The sequence below is a fragment of the Barbatula barbatula genome (assembly GCF_947034865.1).
Source record: "Barbatula barbatula genome assembly, chromosome: 20".
NCBI classification, from domain to species: Eukaryota; Metazoa; Chordata; class Actinopteri; order Cypriniformes; family Nemacheilidae; genus Barbatula; species Barbatula barbatula.
The window spans coordinates 12,000,897-12,020,083 of NC_136783.1; the positions used below are offsets into that span (position 1 = coordinate 12,000,897).

Here is a 19,187-nt window from a genome sequence, read left to right on the forward strand (position 1 = left end):
CTTTGGTGTGTCAAATTCCTCAAGTGGCCTCTAAAACCGATCTCCATGGTGGAGACTCCCGTGTGACTGATCTTCCCATCTTCCCATTTCTCTCTTTTCTAATCTCAACGACATCTCATAGACGGCACGTATATCTGCCTGCAGACTAAAAGATGAATCTTGGGAGAAAATAAAGGTGAACAAATAAAAACATGAGATGCTAGCAAAGATTTGCACCCAGAGGCTGTAAAATGGACCAGATGGTGGAGTTCATACTTTGTTCGCACTCCCACACACAGAATCTTGTGAGGAAGAGAAACTGCTTACTAGCGTCATTTCAAATCTGTGAGCGTTACATATTTATATCATTGCCTCTGCGTCGCATAATATAAATGCTGGTCTGCTAGATCATTTATGGATGGCCAAGTCATCTTGTTTAGTGTATTTGAGGCAGAAATCTTGTTATATCTTGTGGATATTTTTGAAAAGCTACAATCATTTGAAAGTTTGGAAGTTCAAAACTTGTAACATCTCAGATATAAAACATATCGGAATGGGAAAACTCCCCAACAGTGGCCATTATTCAATGTGCGTTTTTCAGTGGTCTTGTGTCCTCATGTTCTCGCTCTACATTCGAAATCTCAAGAACAGAGAACGCATGAAAGTACCCAGAAGTGTTCTTGATATCAAGGAAGCGTGCATTCGTAACCTGCTTGAAGTCACTGCACGGCGTCCATCCAAGTTCGTTCTTCCGAGGCTGCCTCAGAAGACCGGTCTCCACGAGAACACAAGTTTGTTCTTTGCGTTCTTGGAATTGAGAAACGGCCACTGTTCTTTGTTATACTACAGTCTGTTTGTGTATTTGATCTTAGATGCACTAGATATTTGTTGGGTTACTGTCCCGGGGGACTCACCAGAGAAGCAGTGGCTCAGTTAAATGATAGTATAAACAGATCAATAATATGATCAAGAACAGCTGTGGGTCTGTTGATGTCACCACAGCAATGACTAGTACGCATAAGTTATACTGTTAAATAGCCTCTAATACAAACGATGCTAAATGGGTCACAACATGTCAAGGCAATGAACACACACACACATCTCTCTTGTGCTGGATTACCGACCTCCGTGTCGGTCCTAAGGCTAGTGATTGCATGGTAAGCATGATGTAACCAGACACAGTGCCCTTTTCTCATCGACTTTGGCTAACACGTTTTCTCAACACACCATCTTAAAGCTTGCAACTCTGGCATTGAATTTTAACACTTTTAATTGTATGCTTTTTACGAGTTCACATACAGGGCATGATTGCATAAAACAGAGACTGTGGGGTACTGAAATGAGACAATTATGTCATATCCTCCGACTTATTATGCCCCGGAGGAAGTGGTTCAGTCATGTTGGAAGACGAATCACCACGAGGGATGACAGATGTAACGTTTGGCGGATCGGTCTCTCAGCACCAGCCGCGAATGAGAATGTAGAGTGAATTCATATTCCAGCCATGAGCTAAACAGTTTTAACATTTTAATCAGTAATTAACATCAAGTCAGGGGCCGTTGGGAGGCAGACAAACTGGGTTGAATATTTAATTATGCTAAATGGCATTGTTCATTTGGTTTCAATTTTGTTTTACTAAAATCATCAGAATATGTTCAAGAGGTGGGGAAAATCAACATAATAGTTTAACAATATTACTCTGGACACTGGATTGATGTTCTGCCACAATTAAAGGGATACTCCACCCAAAAATGAAAATTGTAACCCCCCCGCCCAAGTTGTTACAAACGTGTTTAAATTTCTATGTTCGGTTGAGAACAAAGAAAAATCTCCCGAAATGTTTTTGCAACTGACACATCTAGGACATCACTGACTTACTAGTAGGAAATTCAAAGGTTCCCTAGAGCTTACTTCCCTAAATTCTTCAAAATATCTAATTAACAAATATTTATACTAATTTGACCTACTACGGTAGTCAATGATGTCCTAGAAATGTCAGTAGCTTACATTTTTCTAAATATCTTTTTTTTGTTCAACAAAACATAGAAATGTATACAGGTTTGGAACAACTTGAGGCTGAGTAATTGATGAAATAATTTTCATTTTGAGGTGGAGTATCCCTTTAAATTATGTTGTTGTTATATTTTTATATCTTTATCAGAATTTTTAGAATAAAGGAAATCTGTTCTCTTCAATTATTTCTATTCACCCGAATTCCAAACTCAAAATACGATACGATTTTAACTGTGCAATGCACCAAATTCCAAAGGATAAATGTGAAACCATTAAAAATGAATCAGTAACTGCATGAAAAATAAAGAATAATGAAATCATATCATGACTGACTCCGATTTTATATCACATTGCCAGGGCCTTCAGTTAATCCCCCCACTAATGTTCAAGCTTGGTCGCACTCAACATATCGAGACGTTCCCTAGAATGTTCCATTAAATTTGCCTTTTAGATTTCAGTGTCATAAACAGCTCTTTTTTCCAAGTGAAAGCGTTTCTAGTGCTATTTATGGCCATTCTACACCCACATGCTGAGGGGTTTAAGAAACAGCTCTGATTTGGCAATGTCGAATTACAGCCTACCTTCTCTTACAGGCGTCCATGAAGGCAAATGTGAGTTATTTCGGATTTCTGCAACTTTCACCCGGCAATTAAGAGGGATAGAAAATAGCTCTGAAACACCAGGTGTGCCACGTCAAAGTGTGTGTGCATGTACGTGTGTGAAGATGTTGGGGTTTTGCATCTCTCCTAGATCACTGTGCTCTTTACATGTGTTACAGTATCTTACTAGAGTCTGGGCATAGCTGTCTTGGATCTCGCAGACATCCCAGAATAATCTCCACATTTAATCACTGGCAGCCTGCGGGACTGTGGAGATTTGGAATAGCCCCAGTCAGTGTAATTGGGTGGCATAGGGCTGTTTTCCATATGTGGATCCGATTTAGGCTGACAATTCCCGCAGTGTTTCACATTGTGTATTTTTTCTCTACCTAGTAATGAAAATTAGTAGAGACAAAGAAAGTTTTAGATTTAGGAATGCATCTTTCGATCCATCAGGGGGTTTGGTGTGTGTGTTCCTCTCTAGCCTTGTGCTCTGATCTTTTTCTGGGACGTTCAGTACAGAGAAGCATCTGTGTATGAAGCCAAGGGACCCTGCAAGAAACAAGCACACTGTGCAAAGCTTACTAAGAGTGTAGATATGTGTGAAATGGACCAAGACCTTCAGTTTAACACCAAACCTCGACCATATCTAGCGTCCCACACACAAACACTCCATCCCCCATCATTTGCAGTTCAAATAAACACACCAGAATGGAAGGTGTGTGTGCCCTCCTTTTTACTTGATGCCTGCCTCTGCCATTAATGCCTTGTAGGGTGTAACGTTCCTCTTGAATTCATAAGAGGGGAATATAAATAAGCAGAGACCACAGGGTGAGATTTAAAGAGATGAGGTGTGTAAAAGTGCAAAGAGAATTTATATAACTAAGGAAAATTAATTCTGTCTTCTATCTAGATTTATCACACACTTCATATTTCTTGTGTTACTTTAATTTTGCTTCTATCCTGGAAGAATGTCACACCCAAGACTTAACTTTATGAATAAACATTAGTCTCCACCAGACACAGCGGACGTTAAAAGGCCCTCTTCCGTTCTTGCCGTTTTTGTTTTCAGTGTTTAAATTTGTATCTTTGTACCCTGAACCACTTTGTCAACTGGTCTCATGTAGAGAAAGTTAAGAGGCTTTATTTTGTTCATGCTCTAATCTCCTAGCATCTATAATTGAATTAGGTCCGCTGTCTTTCATGGTTAATAGCATGTTCTTGTGGTTTAAAAAATGGCTGAAATCTGCCTTGTAGCAATAACAGAAATTAATTCCATTCCACCTTTCAGCATATGCCATTGCTAAGCTCCTAATAGCCATTATGAATAGTTTAGATAAAATTCCCTCCGTATTGTTGTAGTCAGTCATGGAATGTCCTTTAGCTTTCTTGTCCAGTGGACCATTTCTGAGTGAATTCAATCGATAACGAATACTTGTTTTCTTATTTAATTTTACGCTATTATTCTCTGGAAATCTGAGAGGTATCATAAACTAGAGGAAATATAACTCTTTAAATATGAAGGATTGAAAGTGTATCCTGACAGGGGTGATCCCAAAGACACACCCTCTTTGATAATACATTTTCCAGACGGCTGATGAGCACACGGTTGCTATTTTAGAATAGAGTCTGGTTTCGAGGCATGTATACTATATTTATTGCAATCGTTTATCAAACATACAATGTGCTGCTAATAGGTTGATCGACAAGAACTTATCTCATCGATTACTGCCACCAGAGCTGAATTTCTTCAAAGTTTAACAAAAACACAATCAAATGGTGCTATTGTGATGACAAAGTTATGAATCATAAGTTGGGCACGAATGGGACCCAGCTGTAGTTTCTGTTTTCTGTCAGAGGAGATGCACACATACATATCAGGTACATTTATATTTCTGTTTCTCTCCATCAGTCACTCTCTGACAAGTGGGATCTATCTCGGACTCTGCCATGTGTGAATGGCTGTTTCTCTGACTCCTGCAGTCTCCCCAAACTAAATATTTAAACAGTGCATACTTCTGCACCCATTTATTTAACTTGCTGCTTTTAAACTGCTGCCATGTCGCCAGGGTGAAGCTAGAGCACTTTCCAAGATAGTTTCAAGCTATAGAACTGTAAAAAAAAGAGATGTTTTGTGATCAGGACGAAACTGTACAAGACATTATAAGACATTACATAGTTTGGTTTCAATCGCTTATCTAATCAACATACCTTTGTAGATGTAAATCATCAAAGAATGTAGCTTGCTGGTTACATGAATGCGAGATTTGGTCAATTTAGTTCTCAGGTTTTCATCAAAACCAATGACGAGACCCTCTCCCGTGTAGAAATGATGTGCTGTGGGATTTGACACCTACAGCCATCTTTGAGTGGATCTCTTCTAGTGCTGAATGAATGGATGTTCAGTCAGGAAAATGGGCTCTGGAATGTGATGTAAGGCCCTTTGAGAGCCACAGAGCCAGCCCCCACATTGTTCTGACAGAAAGCGCAGGTTTATATTTGTACATATGATTGCTATGCGTGCGCGAGAGAGCGAGAGGGTGCTGTGTTTTGAATAGATGAATCATCAGAGCTGTCCAAGCGAACGCTTTGTTTATTTTTAGAGACGCTTTATTGTTCTACCCTAAAGCAAGCGAAGCGCTCCATTAAATGTGTCGTACAGCGGTCCGTGTGCCATGTTTTTTCACCAGTTCCTTAATGGTGTTAATATACTGGTGACTATATTCTGTACTCTGCTTCTGGTTGATTCAAATTTTTTTGGATGCTACCTCTTCAGAATACTTCGTCTGTGCAGCTGCTGTCCTCTCTTTAAATTCATGCATAGATGGATACGGCTCAGCAGTGCTTCCATACAGCGGAGAACCCTTTTAGAGGAAAAGAAGTGGGGCATTAACAGCAAGCCAATTCATAAGGTCATATAAGAGCGCCAAATCCCAGTGATAACAGAGGTTCAGGATAGTTTAATGTTTTACACTGCTTGCCTTCTGTGGCTCTCTCTCTTTGCCTTTACAGGCGGTGAACAGTTAACCAAAAGCAAGCGGCAGCACTTTAAATACATTTTATCTCTTTAAACCAGACTAGGTGTATGTAATCTCGCATGTATTTGGTCTGAAAATGAGGGGTTTTGTTGGTAGGACTTGGAAGTAGAATAATCAGGGAAAGGGGAGGAGGCGGTTTGCCTTACCTTGATGGCTTAAAGCCCATTTCCCAAATGGAATTTGGTTATCTCATCCTGAGGTCGCACCAGAAAAAGAGATGCATTCCTTAGCAATCAGCTGTTGAGCTTAGATACAGCTGTCCTAGTGTTGACTTAGAAAGATCTTCATCAGCCTTTTTCATGGGGGGGGGGATTTTCGTAAAGCATGGAAAAATGTATCCTCATCCGCTTTTAGTGTAAATTCGCATTTCTCATTACTTTCTTATTTTTTTGTGATGACTTTGTGACTGCTTGGGGTCTTGAATTCCCAAGTCTTTAAACATATGCAGTATATACATTGTGCTTAACCAAACAACTTTAAAATGTTCTTAGTTAAATAGTTGTTTTAGTATTTTGTATTGTATTTTATATTGTATAGTTATGTAACTGAATAGTGATTTACCATTAAAAGAAACCAAAGGGTCACGTGATTTGGTGCAGTGGTTTTGCTGGGTTTAATAGCAGTGTAGGTTTGCGGCCAGGCATGTCAGTGAGCTTGTGGCTATGGGAATGGAGTTGCTGTCAGTGTGTGTTATTCAGTAGAGCCTAAAGCACAAGGACGGTGGTAATTGATACCCTGTGTGTAGGGGTTTGGCTCAGTCTGGCCTGTAAATGTGAAGCAAAGTCCAATAAGAGATACCAGAGAGACACGGACCATCTTGGTATAAACTAAGCCACCTGGAAGTTAAAGAGCCAGCTGCATTCAAATACATTTATGGGTGGTACTATTAAGTAACCTAACCACTGTTGTCTTCTTCAATTTTTCCTCCCTTTTGTTGCCACCATATAACATTATAAGAAGCAACTAAGCGATTGGATTTGATATGAGTAAATCCAGACTGCAAAAAATGACTTTCTATGTTTTTTGTCTTGTTTTCCAGTACAAATTGCTAAAAATTCTTGAATCATGATGCATTTTATTGATGAGCAAAATGACCTAAGAAAATAAGTTTTGTATTTAGACAAAAAATATGAGATTTCTGTGAAGTTGGGTTTAAAATCATCTAATTTACTAAGTAAAATGTAAACCTTAATTCAAATTTTGTTTTACCCCATTTAAATTAAAGTCTGCTTTATTGTCAATTCTGCTACATGTACAGTACATACATATAGAGGATTTAAATTGTGGAAATTGCGTTACTCCCATGGTGCATAAAAATAACACTAAAATTTATGAATATATATATATATATGTTTTATTCTGTGTTAATCACCGTCATAAACTTAGCAAAATCCTTTATTGTTTTCTAATGGGAATAAAGTAAAGCTACACGACCTGTTAGTTCATCACGCAGTTCATATAACAAAAGGTCTTTATTTACATATTAAAGACGTTGTTTCCCCTCCTCGGTTACTTTATGCCCTCCGAATTGCATATGGTTCTACAGCTAGAGAGAAAGTAAGTGATTTGCATGTAAATGATCCCAACAACAGCATCTTTTCGCGTCTCTAATTAAACTAATGTAGGTGCGTTGACTTGCTGACATCACGGACGCTCATTACCACTCACAAGCTCGAGTGGGCAGCCCGAGTCCACGCCACGGTTCACTGAGCTCTTTCTCCCTCACGGACTGTGTGTTATTGACGAGAAGCGCAGGCTCATAGCATGTCCTGCATTCTACCGGAGGAACTATCGCGGAGATTTCAGCAAGATCTGCGGGGGCGTTTCACGTGTTTACAATATTAAAGACGCATTATTAAAAACAGCGGAACCTGAGGCATGTCTTTCTTGGACGATACCCGGGGTGATGATTTGTTTGCGGTAGTTGCCTGACAAAGACGTGCGGATTGAATCGCGCGTGTTTGCGCAGAATTGAAAGTGCGCTCTTCGCCTTTTCACGGAGGAGCTGGAGATGAGTGACGCGTGCTTGTATCCTTTTACATCAGGCAACACCAAGCGATCTCATCGTTCACGGTAAAAGGTAAGCCTTTGGATGTCTAATCGCTCTCTGTATCTTTAACCGATGCCGTTTGCTTGGCTTCCATTTGCTTGTTACATCGTGATATTTCGAGGAGTATCAAACTTCGCCATTTAAATCAAACGGACATGTATATCAAACGCAGTTTTGGCAGCGGGTGATGTCGTGCGTCCACGCGTCTTTTTAACGTCAGTTAAACAAGCAGCTACGTTTAATGCTTACGTTATTTGATTGTGAAGTTTTAACGTTGTAACGTAGTTTATGCTCATATGTCTGTAGAGACGACTGCGAATTCCCGGATTGTATGCAACTTTCTCACCGTGAGTTATTTTGTCCATCCGATTTGTCTTGTCCCTGTTAGTCGGATTAAGTCTTTGTTTGGTATTGTGTGGCTGGATTAACATGTGAAGAGACTAAGTGAGGAATTATGCAGATGAAGAAAAAGAAACCCCAGTAGTTGTCGTCCAAGCATCAACACACTCGCGCTTGCAGCTTGATTCATTATAATGGGGGCGTCGTAGTTGGGTCGCGTCGCTCGCGCGCGGGTAGGTGGTTACATCCCGACTAGATCCATCTTATTTTACTGCATTATTTAGATTAAATCGATATCGTTTCTTCCCGCACCCCTGTCTACTTGAAGCGACCGCCATTACTCGGGTTTCTTGCTCTCTTCAAATAATTGATCTTTTCATACGTCAAAGGCCTTATAGATCAGTAGGCTACAGAATGAATGGCTTGTTTTAATTCGCCGATTCTGTTTATAGTCTTTATACTGAAGACTGTATGTAAAATTCACATTTCCGAGCTGCGTGTCTGATACGTCATACCATATTCATCTTCCATAATTCTCTCTCTCTGAAAGATGTACCATGCTTTTTTTTAGTAAGCGTAACCATGTTTTTGTCAAGTTGATTAGCATTTGTGTTATAATTTTGACTTGAGGGCAATTGTATATCAGGGGTTACCATTTCACTACAGATTAAACCCCAAACTATGGTTACATGATTCATTTTCATAAGAGTCGCTCTGTCTGCCTATTGTTGTGTCACCGTGTTACACAAACAAACATTTTCAATGTTGTTTTGAAAATGCATATACGTCTATATTGTTTTCTTTAGTTTTATGTGGGACTCCTATTCAGTTCAAAGTACACAAGATAAGCGAGAGTAAATGAAGAACTGGCTCTCAGTAAGCACCCAGCTGTGACCAGCTTCTCCGCTGTGTGTTGCCCTTTAAAAAGGTTGTTTAATTCATTGGGAATGATGCCATGGAAAAGCCTGGGAGCCTCATCAGTGAGAGACTGGAATTTATTTGGATTGAGTTTTCAAGCCACATCAGGCCTGGTTTTCCTTTTGGTAAATATGGCCCCTGTATTGATGATGACAAGCCCTATGTCTAGCCATGGGTTTTTGTTAAAGAAAATTATATGGGATTGTCTGGTGGTGGCACATGCCTTGTTTTTTGGGAGGTGCTTCCCTTGAGCTAACAATAAGACCACATCTGTTGTCGTCTGAACAATTTAAAAATGCAATGATTAACCCACAATGAGCAATTGTCAGATCAGATCATAAATCACATAGAGAACGTTCTGCTCGGGTGCCTCAGGGGTATAACAACCTTTCTGTGTCATCCCTAGATTACATTCCCAGTCTTTCATATTTGCAGTGCAGAGCAAATTCTTTCTAAAGGCTGTGTTGTAAATGACGATGCGATGGTCTTAGCATGATGTTTGTAATGAAATCAGTATGTCTGAATGCAGTCCGGCATCCTTTTTAATTCAGATCACATTTTGATGATTGTGAGTGAACAATATCAACGGACCGTGGAGCAGTGTTGGGCCTGGAATTTTCAGCCATGTGCGAAGCACGGTGAAACATGGAATCCCTTAGCGTTACACTTAATCCATCCTGTGTGGTTGAGAGGGATATAGACCAGAACCATTGTGACAATCCAACAGTTCATTTATCTGGACCTGTTCCAGCATCTCTGTAGATGCTTTCCCAAAATGTTCCTACAAAGAATGCAGCTAAATTGATTAGGAATGGGTCTCAATAATCCATTAATCTCATCTCTTCCGTTCTGTTATTTTCTCAGTTTTGTGAAGTACATGAATGTAAACACCCCAAGTTCAGGGTAATGTTTTTTGTAAAACTGACTCTTCATTTCGGCAAAATATGTATTTTTGCACATGCCTACACTTTCCAAGAATTTACCAGATTGCTCTCTAGATTCGTTTTGGTTTTCCTCCCTCCCTTATATTTTCAGTTTGGCTTGCTCCATCTCCACTGAGACTTACTCAACAGCATTCAGTATTAACTGATGGGATTTTAAAGGGCTGTATTTTGCTGTGTGTGTTTAATATTAAAGTGAGTTGTGAAGTTGCCACCCTCTCAAGTAATGCAGGTGAGTTGTCCTTGCTCAAGGGTGTTGAAACTGCAACGAGACCAGCTGCACAGCCTATATATAAATCTGCTTAACAGTTCCTCCCACTAAAACCCTACAGAATCCATCCTTCTCTCCAGCTCTTTCTTTTTGATTCAAAGTGATGCTTTTAAACTACTTAGGGTTCACCTCATGCAGGTTTTAAAGCGCTTCATCCATTTCTTGGCTGTTTTTGTTTTCTGCTTCTTAAATATTTATAAGCAAACTATTTTTTTGCAGGACGATCACAAACTTGTAGGAGAAATATGATGACTCGCTCTTTTATATCTTACATCTTTAGGCCAACTGACCCATGACGTAGCATTTTGGGTCAGTTGATCTTATTTATTCGGTTACACGGTGTCCACACCAGGCGCATCATGCCATCACACTATTTTAGAAAAGGGATCTTTTTCTGGTTATTTTGAGTTTTCCACACTGAAAAGCTACAATGGAATCTGTATTAGTAAAGTTTTTTTGTTAAATGTCATGTGGCGGTTCTGGTGTTTGCGTGGTGTTGTGTGTTCATTTGTTTTGCAAATTTAAACATGTGGGTCTATGTTACATACTAAACATTCTTGTTTACATCTGCTGATTTAAATGTCGCCAATATTTGGTAGCTTTTGTGTTTAGAGGTTTTTTTTTAATTCTGAGTGATTTGCGTTTCAGTTTTGAAGGAACAGTTAGGACGGGTTTCAAATTGAAACCAATATTTATACTTTGTACTGTTTATAATAATGTACAGCTGTCCAACTTTATTATAGGTTGTTAAAACTATTTAAACACTTCTGCTTATTGAAATTAGATAAAGTATTGGTCTAAATGTCAATTTTGAAAAACTGACAACTCAAAAACCAAACAAAAATATTAAAGGTTGCCTCAGCAATACACTTTTTAATTTTTTTTACATAAATAAAAACTTTTTCAAATATATGGAAAAATAAGTAAATAGATAAAAGGAGGAATGTACAAACATTCTATAAACAAAATAAAAATGTATAAAAATAAAAGCGAAATCAAAATATTAATCAAACTAAAAACGCAATGAAACAGAAAAAACAAACATAACTTTGTGGCTGTCATGGAGTTGCATTATAACTTTTTTTTATTAAGAGAACTGTATTTAGTCAAATGTATAAATTAGCCTTTTCTGTTACTTTGTTAATAATTTTTGTCTTGGGGCAAGTGTAAATTCAGGGCAAGTAAAAACTTGAACTGCTGACCCACTGCGGAAAGTTCCTTAACGTTGAGCCTCGGGCTTAAATTGAACAAATAGTTATACAAAACCATTTTTTATTACAACAGTATTGATGGCTTCCTTACGTAGATGACTCTGTAGATTAAACATGTTCTTAGTTTAGCCATCTGGTCAATGTGAAAGAGTCAGTGAGTCATGGTGTTAGTGGCCAGACTCCGTCTTTGACACCTTACAGCCTGTCAGGCATCTGAGGAGCTAATAGGATTGGCCCTAAAGTGAGCGGCTTGTTTTCTCTTTCTCTGGTCTAAGAGGTTAGTTAATCTGACCAACTGGCTGGCCTGCTCAGAAAGTGTGGTTTTGGCAGAGCGTGACGCCTGTGTCTGCTTTTCTGGACACTCACCAGACGCAGCATGTTTGACTGGTGGAGTGTGTGTGTTTCATCATGGCATGAATCATTGGATGTGTTGAGGGTTTTTGTTGAAATCTGTGGGGCATTTCTGGTTATAACCAAATATGGCCGTGTTGATTGACATAGTGGAAGAATCCAGAGAAAACTGTTTGAATTGGCGGTGACATTTAATTGATGCTCCTGTCAAAGAATAATGAGTGTGCTTTGTGCAACTCGTGTCATTTTATAGCATGTTTTTTTTGTAAATGTGTAGATTTCATCTGTTGACAGGAATGTTACTTGGAGCCTGTAGTTTAGGTGTTTACTTGCCTCGCCAACATTTCAATCACGATCAGTTGCTTTTTTAGCAACGTCGTGTGGCCGAAAAATGGCTGTAACTCCTTCACAACGGACCCGGGCCCCAGTTGAGAGTTCTGTGTGGGTTGAAGGAATGTTGTTTTAAAGTTACTCTTGAACTGAGAAATGACTTGTTTTATGTAAACAGTGGGTTTGGATCATATAAGATGAGATCTCAGTATATGTGCCTCTTAATTTAAAATATTGTTTTCATTATTTTAACACATATTTCACATATTTTATTTAGATGATTGAGTAGGGTATTATATAAACTATTATAGGGTTAAATGGAAATTACACCATCCAGAAGAGCATGGCAAAGTCAAACCTAACTAAGCACCGATCTTACCAAACTTCTCCATTGAAGTCCAGAAATTCATTGCAGAAGCTCATTTTGACCGGGGTTTTCCTTTTGTCACGTAGGAAGATCTGTCTCCATTGTAAGTGCTCTCGTGAGGACCATGTTGTGACAGTCATGCCCCTGGAGATGGAAAAAACTGTGACCAAGCTGATGTACGACTTCCAGAGGAACTCTACATCTGACGATGACTCAGGCTGCGCGCTGGAGGAATATGCCTGGGTCCCGCCCGGACTAAAACCTGAACAGGTAAAACGAGTTTACTGTTGTATTTAAAGCGGAGCGGACTTGTGTTTGATTTCATAGATACAGTTTGTTGTTACGATAGCCAGTGGTGATACACGCTGTCCACCCCGCCAACCGATTACATCACTTGCCCACGGCGGCACCGATCCCCACCTTCATTTAGAATTTTTATAGTAATAAATCACTAAGTTTAGTTAGAGACCAGACTGCGCATCTGAATGTGGCTGCTGCATTCAATGTAAGTGGAACAAAGATCATAGCAAAGATCAGCAGCAGGAGTTAGATTTCATTCATCATCTGAGGAGAGTGAAGTGACATGACTGACAAGACGATGGCATATTAGAATATATAAGCAGTGTCATCAAGAGCCAGTTACGTTTAAATTATATTTTGATCTAATTTTTAAAAGCCATTTATTTAGCAAAAAGTTTTTAATTTCGGCTATTCCATTCTTATTTGTTTCTTATTTATTTATTTATTTAACATAAACTTTTTTCGTTTTGTATTCCCTTTCTTATTCATTTTTTATTTAACATAAAGTGTTTTTGTTTCGTATTTCCCTTTCTAATTTATTTTGTATGAATTGTTTTTTTTCACAGTGTGTGCTGGATTACTAGTTTTGTCAAAACTTATTTAACGTTTAAGGTTTTAAAATTTTGTCTTATTTTTTGCTTGATGTTTGATGTGATTATTCGTTTTGTTAAAGACAACTTATGTAACGTTAAGGTTATTCGTTTTGCAAGGTCTGTGTTTAATATAAGCAAACATCATTGTACTGTTTGGTGTTTTTATTAAGAAAGATATTGACCCGACCTCAAATCAAGAAATTGCCATTCCCGAATTGTTTCTAATGAAAAAAACGCACGGCCGCATCTTTGACCCCCCACCGGTACTACGAGTGTTTTTACACATCTATTAACCGGTGGGAAAATTGAATCACCGCCACATCCTAGTCTCTTGAACACTGAATGACCACAGGTGTGGTCGTTGTATAACCAGAAAGCGTCTAAATTCTTTATTTTGAGTAATATATCAATTAGTAAAGCAGTATAGTTCTTTATAGGAGTATAATTGTTTATAGCAGTTCAATCATCAATTGCACATACAGCACAAGAATCCCAGTTTTTCCTTTTATTGCCGCCTTTAAAGAACCATCGAGGCTGGCTGCATGAATTGTACACAAGTTTACAATTTTTCATATTCAAAGACCATTGAGTTGTATTTTTATAACGCCTCGCTCCTGCTGTATGGAGTTTTGTTACTATAGCAATGCTCGGCTTCAGAAGGTTCGTGTATCAGATTTATAAGGCAACAGTCTGTACAGCCCCCTTTACAGGGCAATGAAATCCTTTATAGAAGCGTGTTTCATTTTCCTGATGAACCGAAGAAAGTCATGTTAACAAAACAGCCAAGCCGGTCAATAAGCAATAGAGCACCTCCACCCTGTGCGATGGCTCGGTGCCATAATGGGTCTTTGGAGGTCACACGATGTGTGTCGGGTCATTTACAGTTTATTAATTCAACATTTGACTGCCTGAATTAGCATAGAACTTATTAAAGAACTTAACTTGATCTTGAAAACAGGCTTAATATCCTTTTTATGTAGAAATATATTTTAGATATTGTACATTATGCAATATATGATTCTCTGGGCTGCATTCCAAGAGCCGTCTGTTTGTAGACAATTTGGTTTTGGTCAAAACGAACACAGCTTCATAGTGTTAGAGCAGATGGATGGGAAGAAGTTGCTGGGATACAAGAACTCTGTGTCCATGCATGTTATTAGCAAGCCATTAATTATGCCTTTCCTCTCTGTGTGCTTTGAAAGCTGCTGTCTGCAATTTCACCGAGAGACAGTGATTACCTCAGGCCATGACGAATTAGCTTTTCTTTGCCACGAAGTGGAAATGTAGGACATTCACATTCCTAATAGGACAAGATAGCAGTCCTGTTTTGCATTTCACCACATTCGAAATCTGTTTTAGTACAAGGGAAACTGTTTTAGTACAGATGTGAATGGTTTTGCAACAGACATTATCCACCAAGCAATGACAGGCTGGTCTTGAAGATACTGAGCTTCTTTATCTACAAAAGCTCTCTGGTTCTCACATACACTCCCAAGTGCTCACATGAATAGAATTAAAGTAATCCAGTTTGTCAGCTTTAGAATCGAATGAAGCATTATTTTGAGTCATCTAATCGGCAGCTTTTTTTCTCTGAATTTAATAATGTTACACTGGTTAAAATAATTAAGTGTTTTTTGTTGGTGGAGGGTCGGATGCATTGTGTCAGGTTTGTGCTGGTGGATCTCTTTGTCCTGAGTTTGTATGTATTTGCTTTCGGACCAAAGAGAAAGGAAATGAAAAACATTCATAGGCCAGAATATTTTAAATGTAGCCTATTTATTTCTAAATAACTTTTATTAACAAAATAATGTTTTAATTCAGGAAGAAAATACAACAACAGGAGAAAAGAGGAATGAAATCAGTCAAAAAACTGATGTTTACTGGCCCCTCATGTCATTCCAAACCTGTATCACTTACTTGCATCTCCATACACACAAAAAAGAGCTTTCAAACAACATTGACACCCATTGTCATCCACTGTATGGATACAAAACCACTGAACAACACGATGGTGAATAATTGACAGAATAAATATTATTCGGTGAACATTTCAAGCTAAATCTTAAACAGAGGGTTATGATGCAATACACTGTTTGTCATTGGTTACTGACATGTGTTTTGTCTTATTTTTGTCTTACATTAATTTATTATGGTGAATTTCTCATATCATCCAGCACACACTATATCTCCCTTCTATATTTATTTATTCAATGGAAAACAGCTGTTTGGATTCTAGTTACTTTACCTTCACATCAAGAGCCGTTTCACATCAAGAGCCGTTTCCTCACCCTTTCTCCATATACAGTAACACAAAATTCTGTTGCCAGGTCCCTTGACACTGGGGCGGTTGCCAGATCTCTTTCTGCTGATTATAGTTATTTCCACAAGCTCTTCCTCTGTGTAAGTGCTCTGAGTCCATGTTCTTCTGATCACCGTATCACAACAGTTCATTGGCTGGACCAGGGATCTTCATATTCAGAGGAGAGTGTTGTTGTTGGATGAACGTACTATAATTTACCAGGGCCAGACCACAGTTGGTGTTTCATGTAATTTTCAGCTATCCCTCAAGAACCTCTGCGCTGGTTCTTTAGAAACCCCTCGATGACGCCGGCCAACATAAGCACCAAAAGAGCCATCAGCTCGAATGTAAAAAGACAGTTATATTAAGGGGACGCATTAAACACCGGACATGAGGAAATGTCCGTTTTGGAAATACTCCCACACCTTCCAGAAGAAGCTGATTTCGGGAATCCTAGTCTTTGCTTGTTTAAAACATAATCACATTTGATGAAACATTGAGAGAAACGTATTACATCCAAGCCTTTTCATATCACCTATTCACACTGGACTATAAAAGCCAAATTCAAGTTGTTCTTTACAGGCAATGGGTTTCATTCCTGAAACAGTCGTAAATATGAGTTATTTGCACATAAAAGGTACCTTCCCGAAAACTCCCCTCCGGATTCACAAATACTTTGTAAACGTCAGATGTGATAGTAAAACGTGTGTATGCAAATGAGGCGTGCCGTGCATGCAACGTCAATTCATAGTTGGTATATTCCCCGCCTGTGAATTACAGCTACGCAAAATAGGGCTGCTCGATTATGACACATCATTATTTTGGCCAGTATTGAGATCCCGATTATTGAACACAATTACTCATTAACCTTTAAAACAACATAGAAAATATAAAACCTTCGCTTTTAATCTCTGAATTTAACTGAAACATTTATTTTAAGAAACTGCACTGCTGAACCACTGTAAAGTAAAGGGGTGTGCTGTGGATTTATACTACAAGGAAAGAGACGATCCTTGCCAAATGTAATGAGACACAATAATCGTTTACCTCGATTACCTTTTGTTTTTGTAATTGATGAAGGCCAAAAGTGACGATTCATTTTCTATTAACTGCACAACCCTAACGTAAATTACGTATCTAGGAATGCTGTGGAATCCTCTGGATTCCATTCTCATGATTGGCACGTTATATTGTCTAAATGCATGAAAGACTAGTAGGCTATATGGCTAACAATAAATGTATCCATTAACCTGTCTCCACCAATAATATATTCAGATTGTCAAAAAGAACACAAAACATTTGAACTATGAACGAAGTGGTAGGGAGCAGGTGTAAAAAAATCAATACCAACATTTTTATGAATACGAAAATTTACACAAATACTTTCTGCTCGTGTTTCATGAATGAGGCCCAATGTGTGCCATTACTGGTACAACACGGTTTTGTTGAGTAACATCATATATTTTTTCACAAATCTTGTGTAGAGCCACAATGTTTAATTTTCACATTCTACATTGGAACTTAAAGGTGAACAACGTTACTCAACAGAGTGTTTCATTATTTGTTACAATCTCTCAACAACTGTTCCGCATTTTTATGAGATTTGTTCCTTGCCGTTTATGTGGTATGGAGACAGAGGCAGATGGGCCCTATATCAGATTAAGCCATTAACCCAACAAATCTTTTAAAAGTTTTGGATGGGTGGTATTACGGCTCATGCAAAGCTCCTGTTTGAGTCCTCCTTGGCAGGTTTTCCAGTTGCTATAATTTGAATGTAGACCTATATAAAGGGATAGTTTACCCAAAAATGTCTTAATTGAATCACCCTGCATTTGTAAGAATGCTTGTAACCACACAGTTTTTGGCCACCATTGTTTATTTTATAGCCTCTACATGGATAGATAAGTATATTTGATTGAACTTGCAGAAATTCAGTCTTGTATATGTATATAGGTGTATGTTAAACAGTACATTTGTCTAAATATATCTGGTCCTTCCAGGTGCATCAGTATTACAGCTCTTTACCGGAGGAGAAGGTGCCGTACGTCAACAGTCCTGGAGAGAAACATCGTATCAAACAGCTTCTGCACCAGCTGCCCCCACACGACAACGAGGTAAGAACATCACAGGGCCTCGCGCGAAAAGCTCGGCATTCAAGAGACGCTCGTGGGCGTCTGAGTGCGTGCAGTGCTCCTGACCCATGCTCTCGCTGCGCAGGTGCGGTACTGTAACGGTTTGGATGAAGAGGAAAAGAGAGAGCTGAAGCTCTTCAGTAACCAGAGGAAGAGAGAAAACCTGGGCCGCGGGAACGTCAGGCCTTTTCCTGTCACCATGACTGGAGCCATCTGTGAACAGGTGCGTGTGAACGGACGTGAGAGGTGTTCTGTTGATGCTGTGTTCTTAGACACTTTTTCATTATTGTCGATATTAGATTTTCTTTGTGTGCGTTATTGCCCAGCAGTGCCAGTAAGTGAATTAGAGCCGAGTCTAAGCGGGATATGCATGTCTGTGACCACCTGCCTGGTTTCTTTCTCCTTCTGTTACTTCTCAGGAACAGATGTCACACTGACACAGTTTGGCTTTTTTAGCATGTTTTAAATTTATCCTCAGCCTTGCCACAGTTAAGGATACAAAGCCCCCATTTAGCCCCCCGGTGCTGTTTAAAACATGCAGTCTTTTCAATAAATAGGGGAGCTGAAGGAAGCCGACAAGGAAGTGTGTGTGTACGTGGACAGATACACACGTTTGTCTGTTCTGTCAAATATTTGCTGAGTCTCAACATGGAGTGAGATATTGAAAATGCTGAATGAGACCTTTAATGAAGAAACCAGCACTGGGATCTGCTAAGATCAGCTATGTTCTGACCTCAGGCCACCTATTACCCATTTTGATTTTCCCATGTGTGCAGACTGTAAATACGTTTGCAGGTTATTTATTATGAGTGCCCGATTGAGGCGTGTGAATTATATATTTTCTGTACTGATTTTTAGTTTTAAAAGATATAGTAGTATTTTATATTAATCAAATAAATCTCAAAATATTTAAAAAAGAAAAATAAGTATATAAAATACGTTTGATTTGAAATATATGCACTACTGAAAGGTTATGTAGTATATAAAAATTAAGTTGTTTTCATATCTTTGCAATTATATAAAACTTCTTATGTAATGTTATAAGGGTTTAGTCGACCCCCCCCCTCTCCAACCCCAGTCTGAAGTCAGATTAAATCAATAACCACCTAAATCACTATCACCCTGCTGTTAAATGACCTAAATATGTCATGGAGTCTCTTTCGCTCTCTCTCTCTTTAACTCTTTCTTCATCTGTTTCTCTCACGTACAGTGTGGGGGACAGATAAACGGAGGGGACATCGCCGTCTTTGCTTCACGGGCGGGACACGGGGTGTGCTGGCACCCACAATGCTTTGTGTGCAGCATGTGCGACGAGCTCCTGGTGGATCTTATCTACTTCTACCAGGACGGGAAGATCTTCTGTGGCCGCCACCATGCTGAGAGACTCAAACCCCGCTGTTCAGCATGTGATGAGGTTAGCCGTTCTCATTCTGATGTTTTGTGTAATATTGCAATA

The 19,187-nt window shown here is 39.0% G+C and overlaps 1 protein-coding gene across 3 annotated transcripts in view; it reads left to right on the top strand.

Annotated features, from left to right (window-relative positions):
• prickle2b (prickle homolog 2b) overlaps positions 1-19,187 on the top strand; it is a 62,703-nt gene that overhangs the window by 39,685 nt on the left and 3,831 nt on the right. Inside the window, exons 1-5 of one of the 3 annotated variants that reach the window (XM_079482889.1) lie at positions 7,229-7,709; positions 12,494-12,677; positions 17,600-17,713; positions 17,817-17,954; positions 18,942-19,145. In XM_079482889.1, coding sequence (XP_079339015.1) covers positions 12,546-12,677; positions 17,600-17,713; positions 17,817-17,954; positions 18,942-19,145 — 588 coding nt within the window. In that variant the 5' untranslated portion in view covers positions 7,229-7,709; positions 12,494-12,545. Of the gene's footprint in view, positions 1-7,228; positions 8,027-12,493; positions 12,678-17,599; positions 17,714-17,816; positions 17,955-18,941; positions 19,146-19,187 lie in introns of those variants that run through there. The other 2 variants (XM_079482890.1, XM_079482888.1) reach the window with 2 other exon arrangements.